The sequence below is a fragment of the Drosophila nasuta genome, chromosome 3 (genome assembly GCF_023558535.2).
Source record: "Drosophila nasuta strain 15112-1781.00 chromosome 3, ASM2355853v1, whole genome shotgun sequence".
NCBI lineage: Eukaryota > Metazoa > Arthropoda > Insecta > Diptera > Drosophilidae > Drosophila > Drosophila nasuta.
In genome coordinates this window covers 21,985,959-22,009,822 of record NC_083457.1, presented here as the reverse complement: position 1 = coordinate 22,009,822, position 23,864 = coordinate 21,985,959, and the positions used below count along the sequence as shown (strand labels likewise).

At 39.5% G+C, this 23,864-nt stretch overlaps 4 protein-coding genes across 5 annotated transcripts; 3 read left to right on the top strand and 1 right to left on the bottom strand.

The window, feature by feature from the left end:
• The first annotated feature begins 1,899 nt into the window (after positions 1 to 1,899).
• On the top strand, positions 1,900 to 4,134 carry LOC132790216 (ornithine decarboxylase 1-like). The gene is made up of 7 exons (XM_060798680.1): positions 1,900 to 2,460; positions 2,523 to 2,680; positions 3,111 to 3,234; positions 3,293 to 3,466; positions 3,519 to 3,767; positions 3,830 to 3,898; positions 3,962 to 4,134. The coding sequence occupies exons 1-7, from the start codon at positions 2,194 to 2,196 to the stop codon at positions 4,100 to 4,102; spliced, it is 1,182 nt and encodes a 393-aa protein (XP_060654663.1). The 5' UTR covers positions 1,900 to 2,193; the 3' UTR covers positions 4,103 to 4,134.
• A 967-nt stretch (positions 4,135 to 5,101) lies between these two features.
• LOC132790214 (platelet glycoprotein V) lies at positions 5,102 to 9,374 on the bottom strand. 2 transcript variants are annotated; one of them, XM_060798679.1, is made up of 10 exons: positions 8,623 to 9,374; positions 7,786 to 8,323; positions 7,666 to 7,724; positions 7,350 to 7,513; positions 7,154 to 7,290; positions 6,939 to 7,091; positions 6,691 to 6,871; positions 6,449 to 6,588; positions 6,203 to 6,381; positions 5,102 to 5,814 (listed from the first exon to the last, which is right to left on the bottom strand). In XM_060798679.1, the coding sequence occupies exons 2-10, from the start codon at positions 8,168 to 8,170 to the stop codon at positions 5,797 to 5,799; spliced, it is 1,416 nt and encodes a 471-aa protein (XP_060654662.1). In that variant the 5' UTR covers positions 8,171 to 8,323; positions 8,623 to 9,374; the 3' UTR covers positions 5,102 to 5,796. The 2 variants fall into 2 exon arrangements, with proteins under 2 accessions (XP_060654662.1, XP_060654661.1); XM_060798678.1 differs by having other exon boundaries at positions 5,102 to 6,381.
• Positions 9,375 to 10,040: 666 nt separating this feature from the next.
• LOC132791731 (aquaporin AQPAe.a-like) lies at positions 10,041 to 11,128 on the top strand. Its single transcript, XM_060800774.1, has 3 exons — positions 10,041 to 10,650; positions 10,713 to 10,911; positions 10,987 to 11,128. The coding sequence occupies exons 1-2, from the start codon at positions 10,117 to 10,119 to the stop codon at positions 10,905 to 10,907; spliced, it is 729 nt and encodes a 242-aa protein (XP_060656757.1). The 5' UTR covers positions 10,041 to 10,116; the 3' UTR covers positions 10,908 to 10,911; positions 10,987 to 11,128.
• Positions 11,129 to 11,204: 76 nt separating this feature from the next.
• On the top strand, positions 11,205 to 12,337 carry LOC132791732 (aquaporin-2-like). Its single transcript, XM_060800775.1, has 3 exons — positions 11,205 to 11,339; positions 11,409 to 11,986; positions 12,044 to 12,337. Exons 2-3 carry the CDS (start codon positions 11,474 to 11,476, stop codon positions 12,215 to 12,217), a joined length of 687 nt encoding a protein of 228 aa, XP_060656758.1. The 5' UTR covers positions 11,205 to 11,339; positions 11,409 to 11,473; the 3' UTR covers positions 12,218 to 12,337.
• Positions 12,338 to 23,864: the final 11,527 nt, after the last annotated feature.

The window sequence follows — 23,864 nt, the reverse complement described above, 5'->3', positions numbered from 1 at the left end:
TGAGAGACCCGATGACTTCGTCGGCACTCGGCTCTCGGCATCGGCGCAGTTCGTTATATAGTCTCCCGAAAGGGTCTCGTGCCTCTCGACAGCGCAGATTTCGCATGGTTTTTAATTCGAGTGGACCCTCGAGTCATGCACTTCCAGTTGTTGTTTTTGTTGTTGACGAGCTCCTACGAAACACTCTGCATGCTAATGTGCTAATGCGACTACTATTCTACCCTTTCACCTTCCCCCCATTTAAATCTCTTGGCGTTCTCTCTTGCTGAGTGGGCAGCCCAGTCGCTTAGTTTATTTGAGCGCCGGTTTTTATTGTGGGCCAGGCGCCAATTTGCTGCTCTAAATCAAAATGTTCCAATTGCCACCGAAATACTCCCTGAAGGACTCTGCTTGAATTTTCGTTAAACTACAAATCGCTGCTTAACATGGAAGGGAACACACAAAACATAAGAATACTACATAACATACATATAAAGTTATTTGTTTCTGTATCAAATGCTATTAAATAGTCGGTAATAAAATTGAGAATTATATTCAGAAAGTTTATTAATAGTAGCATTGCAAGTTTTTATATTGCATTCCTTAACTTTTTTTAACTATGCTTTCACTGCAAATATTAAATTTGTTAGAAATTTGACCAAATGTTTTGTTTATAATTGAAATCCAAGTCGGTGTTGCTCAGGTATAAACATATATTTTAAAATTTTATGTATTTTCAATCAGTTCAATCTTCTCTGTTGTGATTTTAAATTATTCAAATTTTCCCAGGAAACTTGAAACATTTATTTTCTATAATAGCTTTGTGAACTTGTCGACTGAGCCAAACTGATAATTATATAGAACACGCTAAATTTGTTACGCCATTGTAGCTGTTTCGTGTTGATGAAGCAAACAAATGAAAGAGGGTTGAGCTTGGGAGGAAATTTTTTGTTGATGTTAAGGAAGACAATTTATAGGAACTCGAGAGGACCGCAAGTAATTAATGACATATCCATTTAAATTTTGTGGGCTTATTACAAGATGATTTAAATGCATTTTAGTGTAAAATGGAAAACCAGTTTTACAATTGTAAATTGCTGTTCAACGCGACTCGACGAGAACTGAAACAGTTGAAGCACTCTGCGGCTTGTCGCAGATTTGTCACATCACTCAAACTCTGGCTGAAGTGTGGCCAGGATATGTGAAACACTTAAAAGTGCACGGTCGGAGTGGAAATGAATGATGGAATGATGACACTCGCAGCAAATTGCTCTGGACAGATAAAATGATATTTGATTGCAATCGAAATGGACTTTTGCCGTGACTTTTCAGATTTTTCAATTTTCCGATCAGCGGCGTGACTTGCTTGATGCATTATTTTTGACAATCGCTCAATAACTTTTTGACAGTTGATGATTTTTTTTAGTGAAGTCACAAACCGTTACCTGATCAAAGGGTGAGTTTGCGGCCAATTAAGGATTGATCGATAGCATAGAAGATGCTCAATTGCAATATCGATTTCAATAGTTTGATTTTAATTTTTAATTGCCCATCAATAGTAGGTGGATGAGGGAGGGAGGGTTATCGCACTCGATTGTCAATGTGCACACACACACAAGTGTCACACCACCACCAAAAAAAGTGACCCTCCCAACACTCGAAGAAAACACAAGCACACTTTTATGGTTATTGCCAATTGTCAGCCCTGGGGGCAGTTGATTGTAATGCACATGCATGTTGAGTGTGTGTGTGTGGGTTTTGTGTGCTGTGTAACCCTGAATGAATAAAGTGTGTCAATTATGCGCATTTTGAAGTTGCTCCTTGGAAAATTTACATTTTATTAGATTTTACATGCTCAACGCATTAAAATTATTTACGATCCCAAATATTGTAGGTTGTAAATAATTTCCATGGCACGTACTATTAATAGTTTAGCTCGACACACGTAGGTAACGGCTATTTGTAAGCCCCTTTTTCTTGACCTTTTGCCGCCTAATTAGAGGCGCATTGTTTTCCGATCCTCCCCATTCCTCCGTGATTCTCTCAAATGGTCATTCGCCTGGACACGCGCACGTCACGTTTTTAAACTGACCCGCAAATCTGTTGAAATTCAGTTTCAACTGATAGCTACACAAAACAATGAATGGCAAATCACTCGACAAGGGGGCGACGCGACTAGTTAATCAGTAATCGCCGCTCGTTGGGCTCGTCAAGATGTCGTCGCAAACTGAAATCAATTACTATGAGCAAGTGCTCAACATACGACAAGTAGTCGACGAGGCACATTTAGAGGATTGCGACGAGGCGCTCAATATATGCGATCTGTCGAGCGTGGAGCGCAAATTCCATTTGTGGCAACAGCATCTGCCACGCATCAAGCCTTATTATGCGGTCAAGTGCAACGATAACCCCATTATCGTACAAACTCTGGCTACACTGGGAGCTGGCTTTGATTGCGCCTCCAAAAATGAGCTTAAGCTGGTTTGTATAGCATTAATATTAACATGCTAGCTGCTTATTATAAAATATTTTACTTTGAACAGGTGCTGAACTGTAACGTCGAACCAGAGCGCATCATATTTGCTAATCCTTGTCGCCCGGTCAGTCATCTGGATTATGCTCGAGAACAGCACGTGCTCAAGGGCACGGTTGATAACGAATTTGAGGTTTACAAGCTGCACAAGCACTATCCCAATTCAAAGTGCGTATACCGAAAATCCGACTAAGACTCGGTTTAAACTTTAAACACGCTACCCTTAAAAATGTATTGTAATTTAGTGGCTACCAAAAATGCGTGAATATTTTGTGTATACTAATGTGATTATCACCATCAATATCAGTTGCCGAGACAATTTTGTTGACAGTTACCAAACACCAAAAATTTTTCAAAAATAATTCAGATTATTGACTGCGGTATCGGATTACCAGCGTTGCTTATTGATGGAAACTGTAGCAGATCTTGTTCTATTCTTTTTACAAAAGTGTTAAAGTCTTATATTGTAATAACTCTTACAAATCGCTTATATCACTTTTTCCCCTAAATATGTTTACCGAGCTCACTCGATTGTAGCTGACTTACTTACTTGTTATCAGTCTGAGACTGAATCTTAATCTATTCATTCATTTTCCAGCCTGATTGTACGTTTCAAGTGCGAGGCAAAGGCCGCTCAGTGCCCGCTGGGAGATAAATTCGGTTGCGATGCGGACATTGATGCCTCAGCATTAATGCTGCTCGCCAAGGCGCTGGACTTGTCTGTGAGTAAGATTGGTAGTAAGTAATGTAAATGTAATCTTAAGTAATCTTTATACTTAGGTGACTGGCACCAGCTTCCACGTGGGCTCCGGCTGCAGCGAATACGAGGCCTATGAGCGTGCTATCAAGAAGGCGAAGAACATTTTTAAGTTTGGTGAGCTGCTCGGTTACGATCTAAAGCTACTTGATATTGGTGGGGGATTCCCCGGAAGCGATGACGAACAGTTTGGCAAGGTAAGTTATGTGGTTTGTCTGAAGTATACGACTAACATTCAATTATTTACAGATTGCTGGCATTGTGAACAAGGCAGTCGAGAAACACTTTCCTGATGAACGCATCGAGATTATTGCAGAGCCCGGACGATTCTTTGTGGCAGCTGCTTATACTCTCGTCTGCAAGATTCATGCCAAGCGGGAGGTGCGCAATGCGGCAGGAAAACTGGACACGGTTATGTACTATCTGAACGATGGCGTCTATGGCTCCTTTAATTGTATTCTCTATGATCATCAGGTCGTCACGGCAGAGCATTATTTGGTAGGCAATTTATCATTTATCATGCAATTATGTAGTCCTAAATTGTCTTTCTTATTTTGTAGGATGATGCCGAGAATTTGCCTACGTTCAAGAGCCTAATTTGGGGTCCTAGCTGTGATGCGTTGGATAAGGTAAATTGTTTGATTTTTACAAATTTTAATTTAACACATATTAATATCCAATTTCTTTAATAGATTTCTGAAGATCTGCGTTTGCCCAACCTAAATCGGGGCGATTTAATTGGCTTTCCAAATATGGGCGCTTACACAGTGCCCATTGCCAGCGCCTTTAATGGTTTCCCATTGCCCAAGACGCTATACTTTAAAGCCATCTGACTAAATAAAGAAAGCGAGTTTTGTGTTAGTAACCAATATGATTCTTTATTCTTTGATAATTCGCGAGAAAACATAGTCTGCATGGCCAAAGGCCTCGCACACTTTGACTTCTACAACGAAGCATTTTACAATTGACTTTGCCTCATGGATTCGACTCCTTTCTTTGTTGTTTGTTTTGATTTCTAATATTTGGAAGAGAGCAGCTATTGCCAAAACTGACCCGAGTTGGCATATTGAGCACACTCTCTTGAAAATATTTGTTTGCATTTGTTTGTATGGTTTTTCATTCTGCCTTCCGTCTCGGGAACTCGTCAGTGGCTAACTGACCCAACCAAACTGACGAGGAGCCCAATATAGAAGAAAGATGTGACGAATAGATGGTTCAAATATAAATATAAATGTAAATATAAATTAGCCTATAGGTATATATGTATAACTTAGTTAAAATACAATTCAATAGAGGTACGTACATACATAGAAACATACATATATAAAAAAAAAACAATTTCAAAAATTGTAATTTTAGTGTGGTAGAATTCTATAAAATTTGTGAGTTTCAAATGTTTTTTGAGGCTACCAATTATAATTGGCGCACTCCTGATATGTTACGATATTACCACTGTGTATATATCTATAACGATTATGTATACAATAATTGATATGTATGTGTATATGCGGGACAACAAATGTGTCCGCTTCTCAACCCTCATTCCTATAACTTTTCCACCTCTCTTCCATATAAAGAGTACAAACTACTTATTCCATAATCAGTTCTTGTTGATTGATGCAAATGTTTACGTTTTTATCTTGTTTGAACGCGTACAATTCTTTAAAGTAATTATTTTTTTGTTTCTTTTGTTTTTGCAAATTTTTAAAAGAAGTTGCACATAGATTTGTATATAGCAATATATAGTATAGTAAGAATTTTGTAAATAATAGAATCTTGCAAATTTCGACTAGGTTGCATTGTAAAAACTTGAATAGCTAACAGAATAGAAATTGAACAAACAAAAGTTTTTATAATGATTGTATCTCACAACAGCGACGACAAGACGACGACATATGTTATTAGTACTACACACAATAGATAGGTACATAAATATAGTAGATATTACATATATGTATAAATATATGCATTGTAGTTGTGATAAAACATGTAAAGATTCTCGCATAATTCTTAAAACGACTACAAGTAGTAATAATAATTTTCAATTAATAATAATATCGCTTAGCTTAGCTGCTAACAATTCACGTTCTCAGATATTTTAAATCTCTCTTTCGAATTATCATTTTTGTGGAACTTACAACTACATACATAGATGCCTTTTGATAACAATTACGATTACAATCTTTCATTTATTCAAGGCTAAGCGTTAACAATTAACGAGCTTGTCCTAATATTTATAAGCAGCATTTGTCGGGCTACTGCACTATATTATTATTATTTGTTTGTTTTGTGTACTTTCGAGTGTTTGCAGTGTTCAGTTAATAATTGTTTTTGTTTGCGCGTTTTATGGCATATTGGCATCAAATAATCAATTCAACAAGGTGGGTGTGTACGAGTATCATTTTGCATTTGAGTATTCAGTTAATCGATGGGGGGCACTTGCGGGGTGATATTGCTGTTGTTCTGCTTGTTTTGTTGCTCTTGGTTGGGTGCATTCTGAGTCTAACAATTGCCAGAGTTGCATAATTCACGGATTCACTATAATCTATAATAAAAAATACAATACAACAACACAGAAAAAGGTTTGTAGGCGTACAAAAGTTCTATGGTATTTTTTTTGGGTTTTGGTTTTTTTTTTTGGGCTTTGATTTGATTTGTTTTTGGTTTTGTGGGGGCATAAGTATCACTTCGTCTATGTCTGATGATGATGAGCCATCATGACCACCTACATAATACTATGTGTGTGTATAAAACTAATCGGAAAAACGGAATGTGAATGCAATTGATACGATTGCGTGTGTATGCTCTTAATGCTTTTGAAGTAGCATTTTTTAAACACTACTCAGAAACGCCACGCTAAACATGGCTAATTGGGCCAAAATGTTCACTTGCAGTATCCGCATGAGACCGCCGCTCGTGGGTGAGGGACTCACATTGAGGCCAGCGCAGTGCATCTTCTCGATGGGCATCGCTTGCACAAAATACTCGCGATTGTCCAGCGACATGTGGCACAGTGGCTTCTTCTTCTGTGACATTTCATCGTCCTTATTTTTTAGATCCTCCAATAATTTCGGGAACCAGATCAATTCGCACGAACAATTCAATGGATTATCTATATTATTTGATAACAATCAAGAATGAAAACTGTAAGCTCGATTTAGGTAATTTCTACAACTTGCCAGTGATGTCAATTATGCGTAGAGTATCGATGACTGGTTCCATGGTGTCCTGTGGAATCCGTTGCAGTTTGTTATTCTGCAGATTCAATGTCTCCAGTGAGTTGAGGTTCTCGAATAAGGTGCTTGGCAGCACTTTAATGCTACAATTGAATAATAATAAGAATAATAAGAAAAATAATATTGATGAATATGAGACGCATTCCAAAAGATAAAATTTGTGCACTTGTGGCGAGCTAATTTACTCATTCTTCTGAAGATTAACGAATGTCAGGGAATCGCCATAGCCAGTAAACGCATCATCAGCCAAGACGTTGATATTGTTGTTACGCAAATCCAAATGACGCAGGCGATGGAGGGGACGCAATGCCTCACTGGGTATGGCATGAATATTGTTATCGCCCAGACGTAAGTACTGCAGATTCTCTGTGGGTATTTCCATAGTATTATGTCAGTCAGTTTAAGAGCAGATAATCGCATTCCAATCTCTTACCCTCTAGACCCTTGAATGCATCTTTATCGATGACGCTGATCTTGTTGCCCTCCAATTCCAATGAGTTGAGTAGACTTAAGTGCGAAAATACATTTGCAGGCACGGTTGTGATCATATTATGTGCTAATATCAATGAATCCAAGTTCTGCAGGCCTGAAATACAATTGGGATGCTTAAAGTTCTGCCAATAGACTTTTATTAAATGCATCTTTTACCTTCAAAGTCGCCCTCGCTGATCGTACGAATCTTGTTCTCCTGTATTTCGAGCTTCTTTAGATTATCCAATATGGAGAGCGCCTTCTGCGGTACATTGGACAGATCATTTCCACCCAGATTCAAACGCTTCAGTTTCCTAAATTTAACAAATTAATACTTTCAGAGGTTAATATTTTATTTAACACTCATACGCACTTTTCCAGGCCGCGGAACGCTTCCGGGTCAACCTGTGTGATTTTATTCTCGTAGAGCGTGAGTATCTCCAATGTATCGAGTCCCTCGAAGGCATTGTTATGTATAACAGTGATTTTGTTGTGATTCAAATTCAATATTAACAAATGATACAAATGTTGCAGGGCCTGCAAAACAAAGAATTAATCAACAGCTTTAAAATGGCGCTTTCAATTGCGAGACAAGATGGCTGTCAATCCGATAACTAAGGCTATCGAATTTAAATATATCTATAGCGCTCGCAAAGTATGCAATGAAATATGTGTTAACAATTAATTACCTGTGATGGCACCGTTTTCATCTGATTCAGTGAAACATCAAGCTGTGTGAGTCCCTTGCCTAAGTATAAATGTAGAATTTGTTAAAATATTTATCAATACGAAGTGTGTTCTCCACTTACCCAACGAACTGAGTGCATTCTCCTCGATGGCAGCCAAACTGCTGTTGTGTATTGTCAAGTGGCGGATATCCAGCGCAAGAAAAACAAATCCTTGAAGTTTGGGCAGGTTGTTGTGGCGCAGCTTCAGATAAAAGATAATCGGACTCTTGCCCTTTAGCGTGCCCATAGATTTTGTTATGTGCGCCAAATCGGTTGTTTCGCATAAAATGTCCAAGCCATTTTTCTTCACCGTGCAAATGCAAGGCGAAATATCGCTTTGCTCTGGGCACACCTGTTGTGGTGTTCCTTGAGCCAGTGCTTGTTGAGTCAAAAAGAAGAGCAGCAGACAGCTAACGGTGCTCAGTGCATTCAGGTGTTGGACTAGCAGCGCCCTCTGTCCTGCCATGTTGGAAACTCAAGCAATCACACACAGACGCAGACTTACACAGACTCGCGCACACAGACGCAGGGAAAGCTCAACTCAATGATCGTTACGACGTCAAAGTTTTGCGATGTCGCTGATGTGCTGATGATGCTATTTACAATTGTGTGTGTGTCCCTGTTTGCCGCCGCATAGAAGAAGCAGAGACAGTGAGAGTGAGAGAGAGGAAGAGACAAATAGAAATGAAACTACAAAACTACAACAAAAAGTGAATTACAAATTAAACGAACAATACGCGACTTGCGCGATTTTATTTGTGTGCGCTTTGGGATTTTGCACAGAAGTCGGATTAAAAATAAATTGAGCTAATTGAGGAGCTAAAACACGTACAGTCGTTCTCAAATCAGATAATCCGATGACAAAGCAAAAAAAGCTACGCATAGAAATTGCAATGGCATTTTTCACACTATACTCACCTAAAATGTTTGTCCGTCCCTATTTGATCAGTGCCAAATTAAACATGCTTCTATTAATTTTCCCGATGTGCAACAATTAAATCATTGCTCACTCGCACTCGCTCTGCATCAACAGTCCGTCACTCCTTCTCACTCGCACTCTCGCACACACACACGCATTGAGACAAAGGCATACAATACCCCGTCCCAGCTGCTACAGACTGGGGGCGGCTTGGGGTGTTGGTAGGATTGTCTGTGGTTTGAAGTGGGGCGTGTGCTTGTTGTTTGATTGTGTGTGTAAACTCGGTCAGAGTGTGTGTATAACGTTATAACGGAAAATCGATATCATTCCAAAGAGGTTGTTGAATGACCAACGACGAACGAACGAGTCGCGCTTTCTTTTTTCCTGTTCGCTGATTTTCCGTCGACGTTGTTGTTTCTGCAAGTGTCCCTTGTGACGCCAACGACGGACTGGTGGAGAACTGAATTACTAAGAGTACATATGTACGTTGGGTGATGCGAAAAATTATGGCAATTGTTGTACTTGTTGTGGTGCAAAGAGCAACAACATAAACGCTTTGTGTTAGGATTATTTGTTGTGGCAACGTATCAGCAAGTGGGAGATTAGTTTTCTTTTTTCTTTATAGTCAGAACTTCCGCGCGCTGATACACGCATTAGGTATATGATGAGTGTATAGGTATGTATGCGTATTAATGGGAATAAAAAGAGTGCGAATAGCGCGTTCAGAAGCACGTTTGCTTGGCAAAACCGACGTCTGCGGACTGATTTTTTCCGATTTCAAAAAGTTTTTCAAAGCTGTTTTATTAGCGAGTGTGACCATAAGCAACAGCTGAGAAATTTATGGTTTTAGGATATATCGAACCCAACAAGAACGCGATGCGCGTCATGGTCACACTTGTGCAGTATTTTTGAAACGAGTGCAAAATTTAAATTTAAGTGTGTCATGTGTTTCCTTTTATATATCCAGACATCATCCGGAATATTTGCAAAAGCACCGTATGAGTTTCCAGCTACCAATGCACGGATTTCCGTTGTAAGGCACCGATTTTCGGCAAAATGCGAAATCATAAATTGAGTAACTGTTTTGTTCATACGAATGCTATTTTGGTAAGTTTTTGTGCTTTAAAGTTTCGATATATTGAAAAGCACTTCCGGTATATTACAGTTTTTAATATCGAAAATTATATTCTTAGCTTTGTTAAGACCGACAATTACGGACTAAAATTAGATTTCGAAATTTGAATGCTTTGCAATTTTTTGGGGTTGTTTTATGCGCTCAACCGAGCTGGACGTTCATGGCGTTGCCACTTTAAGAAGTGAAATGGTCACCCTGCGAAATAAAATTGAATATAAAAATCGGTCGTAGAAGCCTTTTCGAAAACCTATCAATCTTGGGGAACGGAGATCGAAAAAAGTAAGTCAAAACAAATCGAAAACTCATACATGGAAAGTGAGCCAAATTATTAAAGTTTTTATAAATAAAATACATAGAAATGACCAAATTCAATAAAGAGCTATTAATAAACCTCATAGCGGAGTTTCTTGCCAGCATGCTTGTGCAATTTGCGGGCTGTGGTGTTACTAATTATTGGTCCGGCAGTTGGTCAAAAGGTTGGTCAATGGCGTATTTACCATACGCTGTTGGCTGGGGAGGCTCCGTGATTGCGGCAACTCAAGCGTTTCGAATATTGTCTGGAGCGCATATTAATCCGTGCATTTCCATTGCCGCTATGATAATGCAACAAGTGGAAGTTCTCGATGGTTTCTTGTATATATTGATGCAATTACTAGGCTCTGCTGCAGGATTCGGTGTCGCCTACGGCATCGTTCGACGCGATAACGCGTCCGGATTTTGCGTGACCCGAATTTCTATCGATCCCTGGTGGAAATCGATACTGCTCGAGTTTTATATGACTGGAGCTTGGGTGCTGGCCATGTGTGCATCGTGGAATGTGGCTAATGAGGAGTTGTTGGAGACAATATCATTGCGGATAGGCATTGTGGTCGCCGCTAGCACTTTGGCGGGTGTAAGTTACATTTAAAATAATTATCGATATCTGCAATTTATGTATGTATACGTATTTTGCAGGGTGGTTACACTGGCGCCAGCATGAATCCATTCCGTTCGCTGTGGCCTGCGATTGCAGATAGCTTTTGGGATTACATTTACATTTACATGGTGGTGCCGCCAATTACTGCTGCACTTTTGGCAGTAGCGTGGCGTTTCCTCTATCTGCAAGGTGACATTGAGTCGAGCACCACCAAGAAGGGTGGCGACGAATAAGCGGGTAAGTGTAACAGTGTTGCCACACAGGATTATTTAGTTTATAACGAGTGACAAAATTTCCATACATTTACCATAGATGGCGCCAGAAATAGAATCGTGACTATTTTTCCATACATTTAACATAGATGGCGCCTAAAACAGAAAAGCTTAAAACTTCGACACATATAACATAGATGGCATAATAAATAGAAGACTGACAAAATGTCCATACAATTAACATATTTGGCGCAAGAAATAGGAGTGACAAAATTTCGACACATTTGACGTAAATGGCGCCAGAAATGGAAAAGTGATAAATTTTCATACATTTATCATATATGGCAGCAGAAATACAAGGGTGATGAAGCTTACATACAGTCAACATAGATGGCGCAAGAAATTTAGGGAGCAGCGCTGCCACGCAGTCAAATTTAGTTGGAAATTTTAAAGGCATGTTATCGATAACTTGATCTCAATAGGCGCGTCAGTTTGAAACTAAAATTTTCTCATCGCATGCAGGCATTATTTCTAGAAATTTAGTTCACTTCGAGCAGTCAGTTCAACAAATTATATACGAATACAAAATGGGGAATTTTAAATGGGATCTGGATTTAGCGAAGAAACTGGCAGCCGAATTTACGGGCACAGCAATGTTAATGACGCTTGGATGCTCGATAGCGCAGTTTTCAAAATCATATAGTGAAGTATCATTAGGCTGGGGATTCTCCTATGCAGCAGCAATACATACGTTCGCCTTCCTCAGTGGCGCTCATATCAATCCATGGGTCAGCGTGAGCGCCACTATTGTGGGCGTGATGGAATGGGAACTGATGCTATGCTACATAGCCTGTCAATTATTGGGCGCCTTTGCTGGATTTGGATTGGCCTATGTCGCGCTGCCCGAGAATAGTAAACACTTTTGTACGACCATGGCGGGCGTAAATTTTGATGAATGGAAAATTATACTCGTGGAGTTTATGCTATGTGGATTCTTGTTATTTGCATATTGCGCCATTTGGGACAAACGTAGCAAAGCCGCTTACGATTCATATTCCCTGCGCATTGGTTTCATAATTGCCGCACTTTGTTTTGCTGGCGTGAGTATTAAGTTTAGTTAATGGAGAACTACAAAATTAATTGACTAATTTTTTTAGCACTATCATGGTGGCTGCAGCGTGAATTTCTTTCGCTCCTTGGCACCTGCCGTGGTGCAATTGAAGTTTGATGGTCTCTGGGCTTATTTTGTGGGACAATTGGTGGCCGCTATTCTTGTGCCAGTTCTCTGGCGCTTTGTTATAGCCGACGAAAAGCCGGAACCTATGGAGTGAACCAAATTTGTTAGTAAATGGGAAATTAAGAACGCAATGTTCACATCTCTAAATTATCATATTTTGTGTATTTCGTTGTAGTAGGTAAAATATGTAAACAACGATGACAAAACAGAAAAAGCATGTCCTTTGATCCTGATCAGGTTACAGCCGCGCACGTGGGCGTAATTTTGTCGCAATTAGGATGCGATTACGATAATGTGACTCCGCATTCTCTCTCTTTCTCTCTCGCCGCACACAAACCAACGAAAGGGTAATTGAAGAATGACGTGTTGGCTGTCGAGTTTTTCTGTTGCTGCTGCTGGTCCAGAGACCCTTGCCGTGTGGCCACGTGCCATCAGAGACGCCTCTCCTTTCACTTGAAGTGAGATGGGGGGGCGAAACAGTTACAATTTCAATTTGCAAGCTTCTTGCCTTTTGCCACAACGTCTTCGTCTTGGGGTTGTTTCAGCTGACGGATTAAGTTTTCAGGCCAGCAGCTGCTGGCTTGGGATCTCTTTTTGTGTGGGCTTGTGTACAATTTGAATTTTGACAAAGTGCAAAATCCTTGGCACTTTGAAGACTGATTGACTTCTTATCCTTGAATGGATTTGAATGGAAATATTATTTCCATTTCCCGGCAGTTGACGTTGGTGCTGTTGTTGCTGTTGTTGCTGTTGAGGGGGAGTGGCTCTCACCCCTCGTATCCGTATTTATGTAGCATAAACAAACGGAAGATAATCAAGATGTAAAACACAATCCGAGAAGCTCTCGCTTCAATTTCTGCTCCGTCGTCTCCTTCTCCTTCTTCTTTTTCTCGTGTCGCGGCTGAAATTGAAAACCAAACAAACTCGTTGCTGAATCAAAAGGCAAGAGACCAATGCGTTGGCAAATTACATAGCGCCGTTGCATGCCACACAATGTTACAGTTACAGTTACAGTACACCGAAAAAAAAAATTAATGTAGCAGCTCGTTGAATTTACTATTAGCAGCTTTAAATTTCATTTATTTACTAATTGAATTTCACATCAAAGTGTATATTTTTTTAATTTCAGCAACATTTTCTTAATACGCCTTATTATTTCTCTAAGTGTATAGCAGTTACTGCTGTTGAAAATGCGACAGGAGCGTCGTCAGGGAGCTGGAAAAGCGCTAGTGAAAATTGTGAAACGGATTTTCGCAATTTCACTTTGTAGCTTGGGTCTGCAAAGGAGTGAAGGGGGAAAACTGTTATTAAGTTAATGAAGGAGTGCTCTGCTCACACATTTTACCTGACACGTGATTCGACTGACGGAAGCACAAAACGCCTCAGCACACACGCACGCAAAGGCAGCAAAGGGGGTCAGGGAAAGTGGAGGAATGGGAGGTCAGCGTTGGGCACAAGGAAATTGATAGGAGATGTCGAGCATAGGCCAAGATGCTGATCACTTTTGTGGGCGTCTCTTCAAGGTGTTGAACAGCGACGATAAAGCAACGTAATTCAAGTTGCCACATGCCACATGCCACATGCTGATACAGTATTTATTCAACACATTTCACAAAACAGAAGATATCGATCCGGTTTGCTTAAAAGAAAATTTCTTTTGATATGAAATTTATAATTTTAGCAGTTCTGTTTGAATTTTTTATGTATTCATGTATTTATTCTTTCATGTAAAATTTTAACTCGAAAGAGATTTTATGGATATTATATAAAAATAAAAAATATATTATTATACATTACATTAGTTTATTTATAGTTTTTCTTTTTTTGTTTAATTGTATTTGATTTGAAATTTAATTTCACTTGCAGTCGATCTTTCGAGTGACTGAAAATATGTTATTTTTTTCATCACTTTTATATTATGTGTACGCAAGTTATAACATAGATTATTGTTTTAATATAATAATAAGTGATAACGAATTTAAGACTGTAACACTTCTTTTGTACTTTTTTAAAATTATTTTTAGGAATGTGTCCTTTTTTCTGTATTTCTTTATTTTTGATTTACCAGTAACATTATTTATGATGATTATTAAAGTTTGCTAGAATGTTTCAGCAAGTCAATTGATTTAGATATTTTACAAAAGAATAGTTTAAATATAAATAATGTTTAAAATATAAATCTCATAAAGCTTAATACGGTGTTTTAAATATTAGAGCACTTTAACTGTTCATTGGATTTTGAATTTTCTAAAACCCATTTTATAATTTCAAGAAGGTATTTTAATTCTTTTAATATTTTGCATAAACGCAGTGAAGAGATTTTTAAATTGTAGACGAAAAGAAGCAGACTTTAAGTAGCTTTTAAGTAGCTTGGAAGCTGCTTAGCTTAAGCTTTAGTGCCGTTTTAGTGTCTTAATACTTTTGTTGAATACTTGACGCACTTAAATCATAATTAGCATATTTATTTGCCGAGCAGTGTAAATGTTAATTTGTTGTGTTGTGTTTAATGAAGTTCTGTGTAAAGCTCTGGCGCATTAAGAACGTTGCAAGTGCCGCTGGAAACTGTTTGGTTGTTGCAACAATGTGTGGCACGCAAACACGTAAAATGAATGAGAGTATATACACAGAATTTCTATAGAATATATTGTCAATTAGTTGCTCGCACATGCTCGACTCATTAGCTTGCCCCAACTTGTGGCGCTGTTGCATATTTAACAAGTGTTAACGCAAATCCCTCGCCAGCTGTAATTAAACCAAGAGCTAAATGCCACAGCACATATGCCCCAGCTATGTATCTATATACCTTATACAATGTATCTGCAGCCATACAATGCAGCAGTATCTACAGAATGTATCTGCATCTATCGAGCGTGTGTGTGTGTGTGTGTGAGGCAAGCTCATCTCGCAAAGTGGCAGGTTAAGTAAACAGTTTCATTGTGCGAATTCAATTAAAATTTATTCAAAACGTCAACGGCAGCTTCTGCAATCTGCGGCTGCCACAAAGTATCTCAATCGAGCTCTATGTATCTGTAACTGCTGTGCGAGGGTGTGTGTGTGTGTGTGTGTGTATCTACTTGGTCTGCCATTGGCAAAAAGGGGTGTGTCCTAGGCGGAGACACGCCCACCACGCAACGCGCAATTGCCGCACTTGCGACGAAGCGAGACAACCGAATACACAAATAATGTTGCAAGCAACAAGATACCATGCTATGTATACAATGTATCTGTGTCTGTATCTCTGCCTCTCTGTATCTGTAGCTGGCACTTGTCGGCGCCGTCGTCGACGTCGTCGTCATCGTCGTCGCTGTTGTTGCTGCTGCCTCGGCTGTTGTAAGTGGTGTAAATGGCAATTTGTCTGCCCCCGCACGGTAGCGATTATCAGAAGCAGCAGCAACCCAGCGTTGACAGACAGCCACAGATACAGATACAGATACAAATGTGTGTATCTGTGTAGATATGTATCTGTTCATTCGTATTCGTATTCGCGCATTTTTGCCATATCATCGTCGTTGCGCCGTCATCATCGTCATTATCATCATTATGATCAACCATTTTTCCAAAAAAAAAAGTGTCTTATTTTTTCTCTGGCATTATTTCTTTCACACACAGCTATAGATACAGATACGTCTGTATGTAGAGACTTTTCTCTTTCTTTTTTTGTACCTGCTCCATTGGGTTATTTTCAACTTCCGCTGCAGCGTCGTCCATCCGCAGCTCCATCCACTACAGTCCCTCCCTCCTTCATTCCCCCGTCCTTTTGCTCTACCCTATGTTACAACTAATAAAATTACTCAGCAACAAATTGTATCTGACGCCATACAAATATTTTTGGACAGAGGTATTTTACACACTCTTTGTTGTTGCTGCCACAAATAGCTTTAAATTAAAGTCTAGATACATTTATAATAATGGGAAGCATTTCACAAATTGTTTGGGAAAAGCATTTCAGATTTTACAACTAAAGCATAAATGCAAATTTCGAAATTAGCTGCTCTTAAAAAGTAACTATCATGGAATCTCGATTGCTAATAAACCATATGGACATTTTTTTTTATTTTAATATACAGAATTTGGAATTATAAGTATTTTTCATAAAATTGAAAGCAAAGTTAAATAAATATGCATGCGTTAGTTAATAATAAATAAATAAATATTAATATTAGATTCAATTCAGCAACTAAAATATATGTAATATATATCTGGCAGTAATAAAATCGAATGATTTATTACAATCTGCACGCAAGTTATTTAAGCTGATCTTTTGGATATTCTTAAATTTAATTTGCAATGGCTTATAATAATACTCAGATTAAATTAAATTAAATTATAAACATTTCCAAAAGATCGTTAGAAAAGGACTTTTTCCAACGAAAGCAGTGCAAACACTTAAAATGGTAGAATGCACTGCTTGCTACAGTTTGAAAAAACCACAGCAAGCAGTGTATGTGTGCAGCAATGTAGTTGTCTAACAGCAAATGCAAAGCATGCAATGCTGTATTATCTTTAACTGATCTAATCACAGCAACCCCTTTAAAAATGTCTGCTGACAAATGGCTGCCGATGCAACACGTTTGTTGCCGCGCAACAATGGCCAAACGATGATAATGATGGTGATGACGATGATGGTTTTAATAATCGCTATAATGATGATGGGTAGATGAAGTAACAACGAGAGGAACGACATTTCGCGCTAACGAATTCAATTGAGTTGAATTTTTCATTTAACGTTTATTTAACTTTTTTTGTTTTCGTCAACGACAACCGATGAACAACGGTAAAAGCAAACACACACAAGAGAGCCAAAGGCACAAAACCAGCCACAGGGATTCGCATACAGCATAAGGGGTAGTGGGGGCAGTGTGGTAGTGGGAGAAAGCACAAGAGCAAACGAGATGGAGAGAGACAGAGAGAGCGCGATGAGCCGTTGGGTGCAGAAGCTCAGTTGTTCCCAGTCTCAGTCGCAATTCATATGTACAGCTCGACATGAGTTAGTGTGTGTGTGTGTGTCCTATATGGTGAGCTGTGCTCGCGTGTGTCTGTTTGTGTGCGTGCTCTGATTGTGCCAATGGCCGTTGTACATACATACACACAGTATTTTCGTTTATGTGTGTGTGCATACGGATTCGTACTCGCCCATAAATTTATGCCTAATGGCGATATTGTTGGTTTCGTTTTGTGTGTCTCTCTGATGCCCCTCCACTACTGGGTCTCCCCCCTTCAGCAGCCGGTTGCTGTACATTGTGTGCCGTTGTCGTCATTGTACTTGATTATTAAATGACACATTATGTGATTTTCAACATGTTCGGAAACTGACAAAAGGGACAGGAGCAGGGGAACTGAGAAGAGGATGCACAGCATCAGTTCATCGTATTCGTACCCACTTCAAATTGAATTCAAAGCAAACCAAATGGTCGACTTGTTGTAGTACCTCCCTCCTCGCTCCTCTCTTCGCCCTTCCCACCTTCCCCTGCCTGCTGCCACCCAGCAGACGATATCGGGCTGTCAGCCAGTTACACGAGCATATGACAGCCGTAGAAGGCATTTTGTAATATGTTCATTGAGTACGTGAGCTTCCTGTCGCTGTCGCGCTGAGAGAGGGAAAGAAGAGGCAAAGACGCAACGGATACAGCGCAGTTAACAGCGGCAGAGGCGTAGATGGAGATGGGCTCGAACTCATCGATAGCCCCAATCGATTACTGATAACTTTAGTATATTTAACTTGATAGTATATTTGACGCACTGTTAATAGGTAATTGATAGCCAAAATCGATCACTGCATATTTAGGTATATTTTATTTTAGCAAAGAATAATATTAACCAGAAATCCCTTATTTGCTTTCGCTGCGACGCCACTGGCAGCAAGAGCATTGTAAATGGCGCCGCATGGTCGCGCCTCTTGGGTTGGGCGTCAGACCACTCCCCCTTTTCAAAGTCACAGTCCGCCACATGCAACAGCAAAAGCAAAAGCAACAGCAACAAGGCAGTGGCAGTGGCAGAAAGAAAGTGTTCAAACAACCCTCAGACCTAGAGTGCAGATGAACTGTAAGTGAATGCCACAAAAGCCGTTATGTGGCAACATTGCCAGTGGTTCAGATGTTGAGATGTTGCGGCTGCTGCTATTGCTGTTGTAACATTTCTAGCCATGTTCTACTCCTCCTCATCGTAGCGCTGTTCAAACTTTGCCGTACAAATAATTCGAAATTTTCGCACACAATGTACAAGTTTCTCCATCTCCAATCCAGACCATTGGATAGTCTGGCAGTCCTCTCTCAGTCCACAATCGCAACTCCAGTCACGCCCTTTTGTGTGCTGCATAATGAAATTAAAAAAAAATAGTAACTTACTGTTGCAACAATAACAACAGGCAAATTCATGGTGCGCAAAGTCCATTATGTCATTAGGAGGGCACAATTCCCATTCAATCGCTGAAAAGGTGGCTGAACAGCGCATATGGAAAAGGAAGCACCGCCAATTTACTCGCCCAAGTGTTCAAGTTCCATTCCGGGATTCAAATTACAAAACTCTGCCTCTTCGCATGTGCCAAATGTTAGCATAATTTTAAGACTCAGTTGGTCGCAGGGCACTCTATGTATTTCATATAGTTGAAGTCATATATGGCTGATGAGGGTGCGTTTTATGAACCTAGTTGCAATCTATAGGGCAGTTAAATAACATACATATATTGCATAAGTCATACAAGTAAATAATTAGGAATTCGACCGGAAACTTTGATTGCCAATAAAAAAAAGTTCTACGGAGAACTAAATTCTTCTTTGGATTGTATCGGATTTTCGAGAATTCCTTTGCTTTTTAATTTCTACTTTTCTATTTAAAAAGAAGTGACTTGTAATGGTTATTTATTTTCAATAAGAAGATGCTTCTATAAATAATCCCAAATTAAGAAAAAAATACCATTTAGAAGTCAAAACGGGTTTAGCTTTAACAAAGTTAGGAAACGTTCGTTAGAGATCTATAAAGAATTTCTTACGAAAAAAAATAGTCAACTACGACGACCGAAATTTTAATGTCACAAGAATCTAATATTTGAATTCTTAATAATGTTTAATACCCAAAGTGATTGCAAAAGAATTAATGTCACTTTACGCAGCTTAAGATCAATCTTTTACTAGCTCTAAAATTCTCATAAGTTCCTCAGAAGTATCTGGTTAACTGACTTGCATAAACCGCATTTAGGTCAAATTAGTTCTTACAGCAGCTAGAGGAATTTTATCTTTAAAGTAGATCTCTAGATTTAGATCTCTGGCTAAATGAAATTTGTCATGGTATCAAATAAAATGGAGATTTTCGGCTTCATATTGCTAAAAATTCTAAAGACTTGATTCCTTGCCTTTGGATTACCATTTGGATTAACTGCGGCCAGGTTTCATTGGGCTGCAGTTCATTTCCTTTTGCTGGTGATTAGTTTTGTGGCATTTTCTTCTCCGTTTTCGCTTTTTGCTTTTCATTTATTTTTTCTTTTCTTGATATTTCTATTGCAACAGCAAAACAGAAACGGCATCGATGTTATCGATTGACCTGACATGGCTGATGGCTGCGGCGGCTCATTTCCGTATTCGATTTGAACTGCTGGAAATAAGAAAACGAATTTGGTCAGCAAAAGGACAGAATATAGTTGTGTGTAGTATATATGATGATGATACATTAGGGACTGTGGCTGGTGAAAGTTATGTCCGACAGCAATTGCAATTGCAATGAAATGCGTTTAATTTCATTGCGCGGCTTAATGTTAATTACAATATTATGACAGTTTTGTGGGTCGAGATGAATAATTATCACCTCATAAATTGTGACAAACCGCAAGGCGTTTTTTCTGTTTTCTTTCGTTTCTTTCTCTCTCTTTCTCTCTTGCTTACTTACTTGCTATCTGTCTCTTTCCTTCCCGCTCACTTTGCTGCTCGTCTCGTGTTGTTGTTGGTCCGGCAATGATTAATCGCCCAAGTTATTCGAGTCGAGCCAAGTCAGTCGACAAATGCAATCAACGTCCAAAGCGACGCGTCGGGGTCTGCTGTTAATGTTGTTGCTGCTACCAACCAGCAAAACGTAAATGTTGTGAAAAGCAAATCTAATTACACAAATGCTCGCCGACTATTTGAAAATGGGCAATTTCTCAAGATAGTTATCTAATTAATAGGCCCAGGCCAAGTCCAGGCCCATTCACTTACACACACAAACACACACATTCCCTACGTCCACGTCAACACCCATGCCCAGTTGCGGCCCTAATGAGTTATGTTAAGAACAATGGACTGCGCATGTTGTATATAATATCCCCACACTCACGACCACTCCGCTTCTCAAGCTGCCCCTTGCCAAAACATTGCTCCGATAGGCGTTACAACAATTTATATAGAACGTCAAAAAAAGAGCCGCAAAGCAAGAGCAGTTTGTGTAGTGGTAAACTAGCAAACCCCCTGTAATTAAATTAATATAAAATTAACTACATTTTGCAGTATGATTATTTGAAACCTTATTACAGCAACTATTATCGATAACAACAGCTTTATATCTGCATGCCTCCACAGTAGAAATTACGTAATAATAAAGCTAAGCAAATAGTTAGCAACTAAATTTCGTTACTGTTAATATACCCTTCTTCGTGTTTGCTGCTACAGGGTATTGGAAAACGCAGGCGCAAAAAAACATAAAGTGGCTGCGATGCGTTCAATTACCCAGCCAGTTGTTTTTTTTGTCGTGCTATCCCCCACCCCGCTGTTAAAACAAAAGGCTGATTGAGTGACAATTGAGTGTGAGCGAGATGGCTAGCTAGTTGTATTGTACGTGTAAGCATGTGTATGTGTGTGTGCACGCAGGCGCACAACAAATTAAGCTCATTGCGCATTTGACGCGCTGTTTGACGTTTCTCTTTTGCGCCCAAGCTGTGTGTGGAGAGTGGAGAGCGACAGATCAGACAGACGTCGCTCATTAATTGACACTCGCTACCCAAGCAAGCGAGCGAGAGAGAGTAAGAAAGGGAGAGGACGCGTTGCTTGGATCTAGCCATAATTGTTGCTCTCTTTATTTCATGTTTTTGTTCGTTGTTGATGATGGGCGAAAGCTTGCCGCTGCTTGTAATTACATGAAAAATATGCCGTATATAATCAGGCCTTTTAGCACCGATACCGATTAAGCGACTTATAGACTGATTCAACTCTGATTACGGCAGATGTGTAAAGCAATCGCACTGCTAATTAACCAGTTAGCGCTTGTTATGCAAAAGCGATTTGTTGTTGCTGCTTGCTGTCATTAGTTAACCGTGGGATAGTTGTGCATGGGAAACTATATCAAGGAGTGCGCATGTAGGCATAAGAAGAATACAAAGAAGAACTGGCCGCATAATTGATATTTTATTGGCAGCAGCAGTAGTATCAGATAATTTTGACCAAAAATGGCAAATTCGATATTGTTGCAGTGTCTCCCTGTGGTGATTGGTGTTAATGACTTAATTAAAGCTGCAGCGACAACTTTGCTCTGTCTACCTGAAGTCCAAGTCCAAGTCGAAGTCGAAGTTGCAGCTCCTCCACACACTCCTCGACAATTTCACACTTTTTGCGTGGCTCGACAGACGAAAAGCAAAGGCGAAGAAGAGTAGCATAAAAGCAAGCGGACAACAGGCTCACGCACACACACTTGCACACTCACACTCACACTTACACGCACACTAATCTTTCAGATTTCACGCATGTTTCGCAGCGCGTATCACTTGCTTTGCCACTGCCAGAGTGTGTGTGAGAGAGAGGGAGAGGAGCAATCGTTAGTGTTTGGCTGCCGCCGCAAGCTGATTAATATGCGCAGTGTTCGTTCGCTGCACAGTAGCCAAAAGGCCAGCCAAATGTTCGCCTCCTTGACGGCTCTGGGCGCGCAGCTGACACTGAGCCGCCTTTGACATTTCCATTAGTCGTCGACGGCAGGCATCCCCACTCTCTGCCTCTCTCTTTCTCGCTCCTGCCTGTTCTTAACCAAAAATTTGCGACTCTGTTCTTTGCCGTCGCCAAAAACACTCATCAAGCCACATTCAACAACGACTTCAGCTGGCTGCTGCTTGCTGTCCTCATTCGCCTTGGGCATAATTATTAAATGCAGCTCAATACATTTGCTGTACATTGCTCGGATTGTTGGGCAACCTAATGCCCAAAGGCATTCCTCTGGAGCCTTATGACTATGGAATGCAACCCAATCGCACCAACAGCAGCCAAAGCAGCAGCAGCAGCAAAGACACAACACAACACAAATATGTGACTGGCGAGCAGGCTTCAACTTCGTTGCCAAGTTCTTCGTCTTTGGCAGCCTCTTCAATCTTGTGGCTACTCTAAACGCCGGCGCAGTCTGTCGGCTCCAAACAGAACGATGTAAATTAATCGAATGCCTTGGCACAGCGCCGATCTTTCATCATCAGCACATCGAAGCCATCGGCGATCGAATCCCGCTTTTGGTGCTCACTTCTGCTTCTTCTTGCTTCCCTCGATGCGCCTTATGAAGCTATTCTGATTTTATACCCTTTACTTAAAAAGCCTCAAAGGGTCTGTTAAAATGTTGTAAGTGTGTGTAATGGAGGTGCATCTATCGTTCTTTAAATGAACATCAACTAACTTTACCAAGTTTTGCAATGAATTGTTTAAAACTTATTCTCGAAATATTTCTCAATGACAATAATTTAATTTTTATAAATGAATAAAGCCCAATCACTTTACATTCCTGATGGGGTTCATTGTTAGCATTATATTTTATTATATTTCATATAAACTCATTTTCTATTCGTCAAATTTTACATTTAAAATTTTATCAATAATCTCCTATTTTTATCCTAGAAATTTCATATGGAAATTATTATACTAATTATGAAAATTATTGACTCCATAAATTTGCAGCTCATTTAATAAATAATCAGCTAAGTTACAGGGTATTTGACATGTCGATCGCCATCCCTTCCCCGCATCCAGCTGGATATACAAGTATTTTCAATCAGTGCGCCTGGCGTGTCCAGTTTTTGATATTTGACGATTTATTAAATTGCGTATAAATTAAAATATTAAATATTTTGCAACCACAAAACTTTTAATTACCAGCCCTTTGCTTGCGCTGGCATTTTCGCTAATATTTCGTTGTATCTTTTGCACAATTCTTAAAGAGGCTAACGAACTTTAAGTCTTAAAACGAGCCAAAAACACACAATCACAAAAGTTTTTTCAAGGAGGGGGTTCCACAAAAGAAAACCGATTTGTCTAACGTTTAAATTGAATTTTGATCCCTTTTGTCATCAACGAAATCCACAATAAAATGTATATTTACGACAAGTTTTTATAAATTGGAATTCAAGAGGTCCACTTGCCAAATGTGTGAGAGAGTGTGTGTGAGTTGTTGTTGTGTGTGCTGTCCGGGGTGTTGACATGCTGAGTCCGAGCTGCCAGACAGACCCCCCAAAGCAGTGCACAGGACTCCTTCGCAGGACTCGCATAACATATAAATATTCAGGTACATGAAATCACATTAAATTATCTTAAACAAATTGAGTCTCAAGCGCAGCACAAAGGCAACAATAACTTTGAGGAGGGTTAGCCGAAAACTACATAAATACAATTATCTGACGATTCCTTTGTACACAGAGAGAATTGTTTGAACTAAAGTTGTAAAAGAAGAATTGCAATTTAACTAAAATTTTTTAATTTTCAAATTTCCTAATTGTTTTTTATCATAATATATTCATTGTATATTACGATATAAAA

What these genes read in the sequence shown, in the direction of transcription:
- LOC132790216 (XM_060798680.1), top strand. Translation starts at nt 2,194, where the DNA reads ATGTCGTCGCAAACTGAAATCAATTACTATGAGCAAGTGCTCAACATA. An exon ending in CCAAAAATGAGCTTAAGCTG is followed by an intron (nt 2,461 to 2,522) that starts GTTTGTATAGCA and finishes TACTTTGAACAG; the next exon opens with GTGCTGAACTGTAACGTCGA. An exon ending in TCACGGCAGAGCATTATTTG is followed by an intron (nt 3,768 to 3,829) that starts GTAGGCAATTTA and finishes CTTATTTTGTAG; the next exon opens with GATGATGCCGAGAATTTGCC.
- LOC132790214 (XM_060798678.1), bottom strand. Translation starts at nt 8,170, where the DNA reads ATGGCAGGACAGAGGGCGCTGCTAGTCCAACACCTGAATGCACTGAGC. An exon ending in GTTAATCTTCAGAAGAATGA is followed by an intron (nt 6,589 to 6,690) that starts GTAAATTAGCTC and finishes ATTCAATTGTAG; the next exon opens with CATTAAAGTGCTGCCAAGCA. An exon ending in ACGCATAATTGACATCACTG is followed by an intron (nt 6,382 to 6,448) that starts GCAAGTTGTAGA and finishes CAAATAATATAG; the next exon opens with ATAATCCATTGAATTGTTCG.
- LOC132791731 (XM_060800774.1), top strand. Translation starts at nt 10,117, where the DNA reads ATGACCAAATTCAATAAAGAGCTATTAATAAACCTCATAGCGGAGTTT. An exon ending in CCGCTAGCACTTTGGCGGGT is followed by an intron (nt 10,651 to 10,712) that starts GTAAGTTACATT and finishes CGTATTTTGCAG; the next exon opens with GGTGGTTACACTGGCGCCAG.
- LOC132791732 (XM_060800775.1), top strand. Translation starts at nt 11,474, where the DNA reads ATGGGGAATTTTAAATGGGATCTGGATTTAGCGAAGAAACTGGCAGCC. An exon ending in CCGCACTTTGTTTTGCTGGC is followed by an intron (nt 11,987 to 12,043) that starts GTGAGTATTAAG and finishes TAATTTTTTTAG; the next exon opens with CACTATCATGGTGGCTGCAG.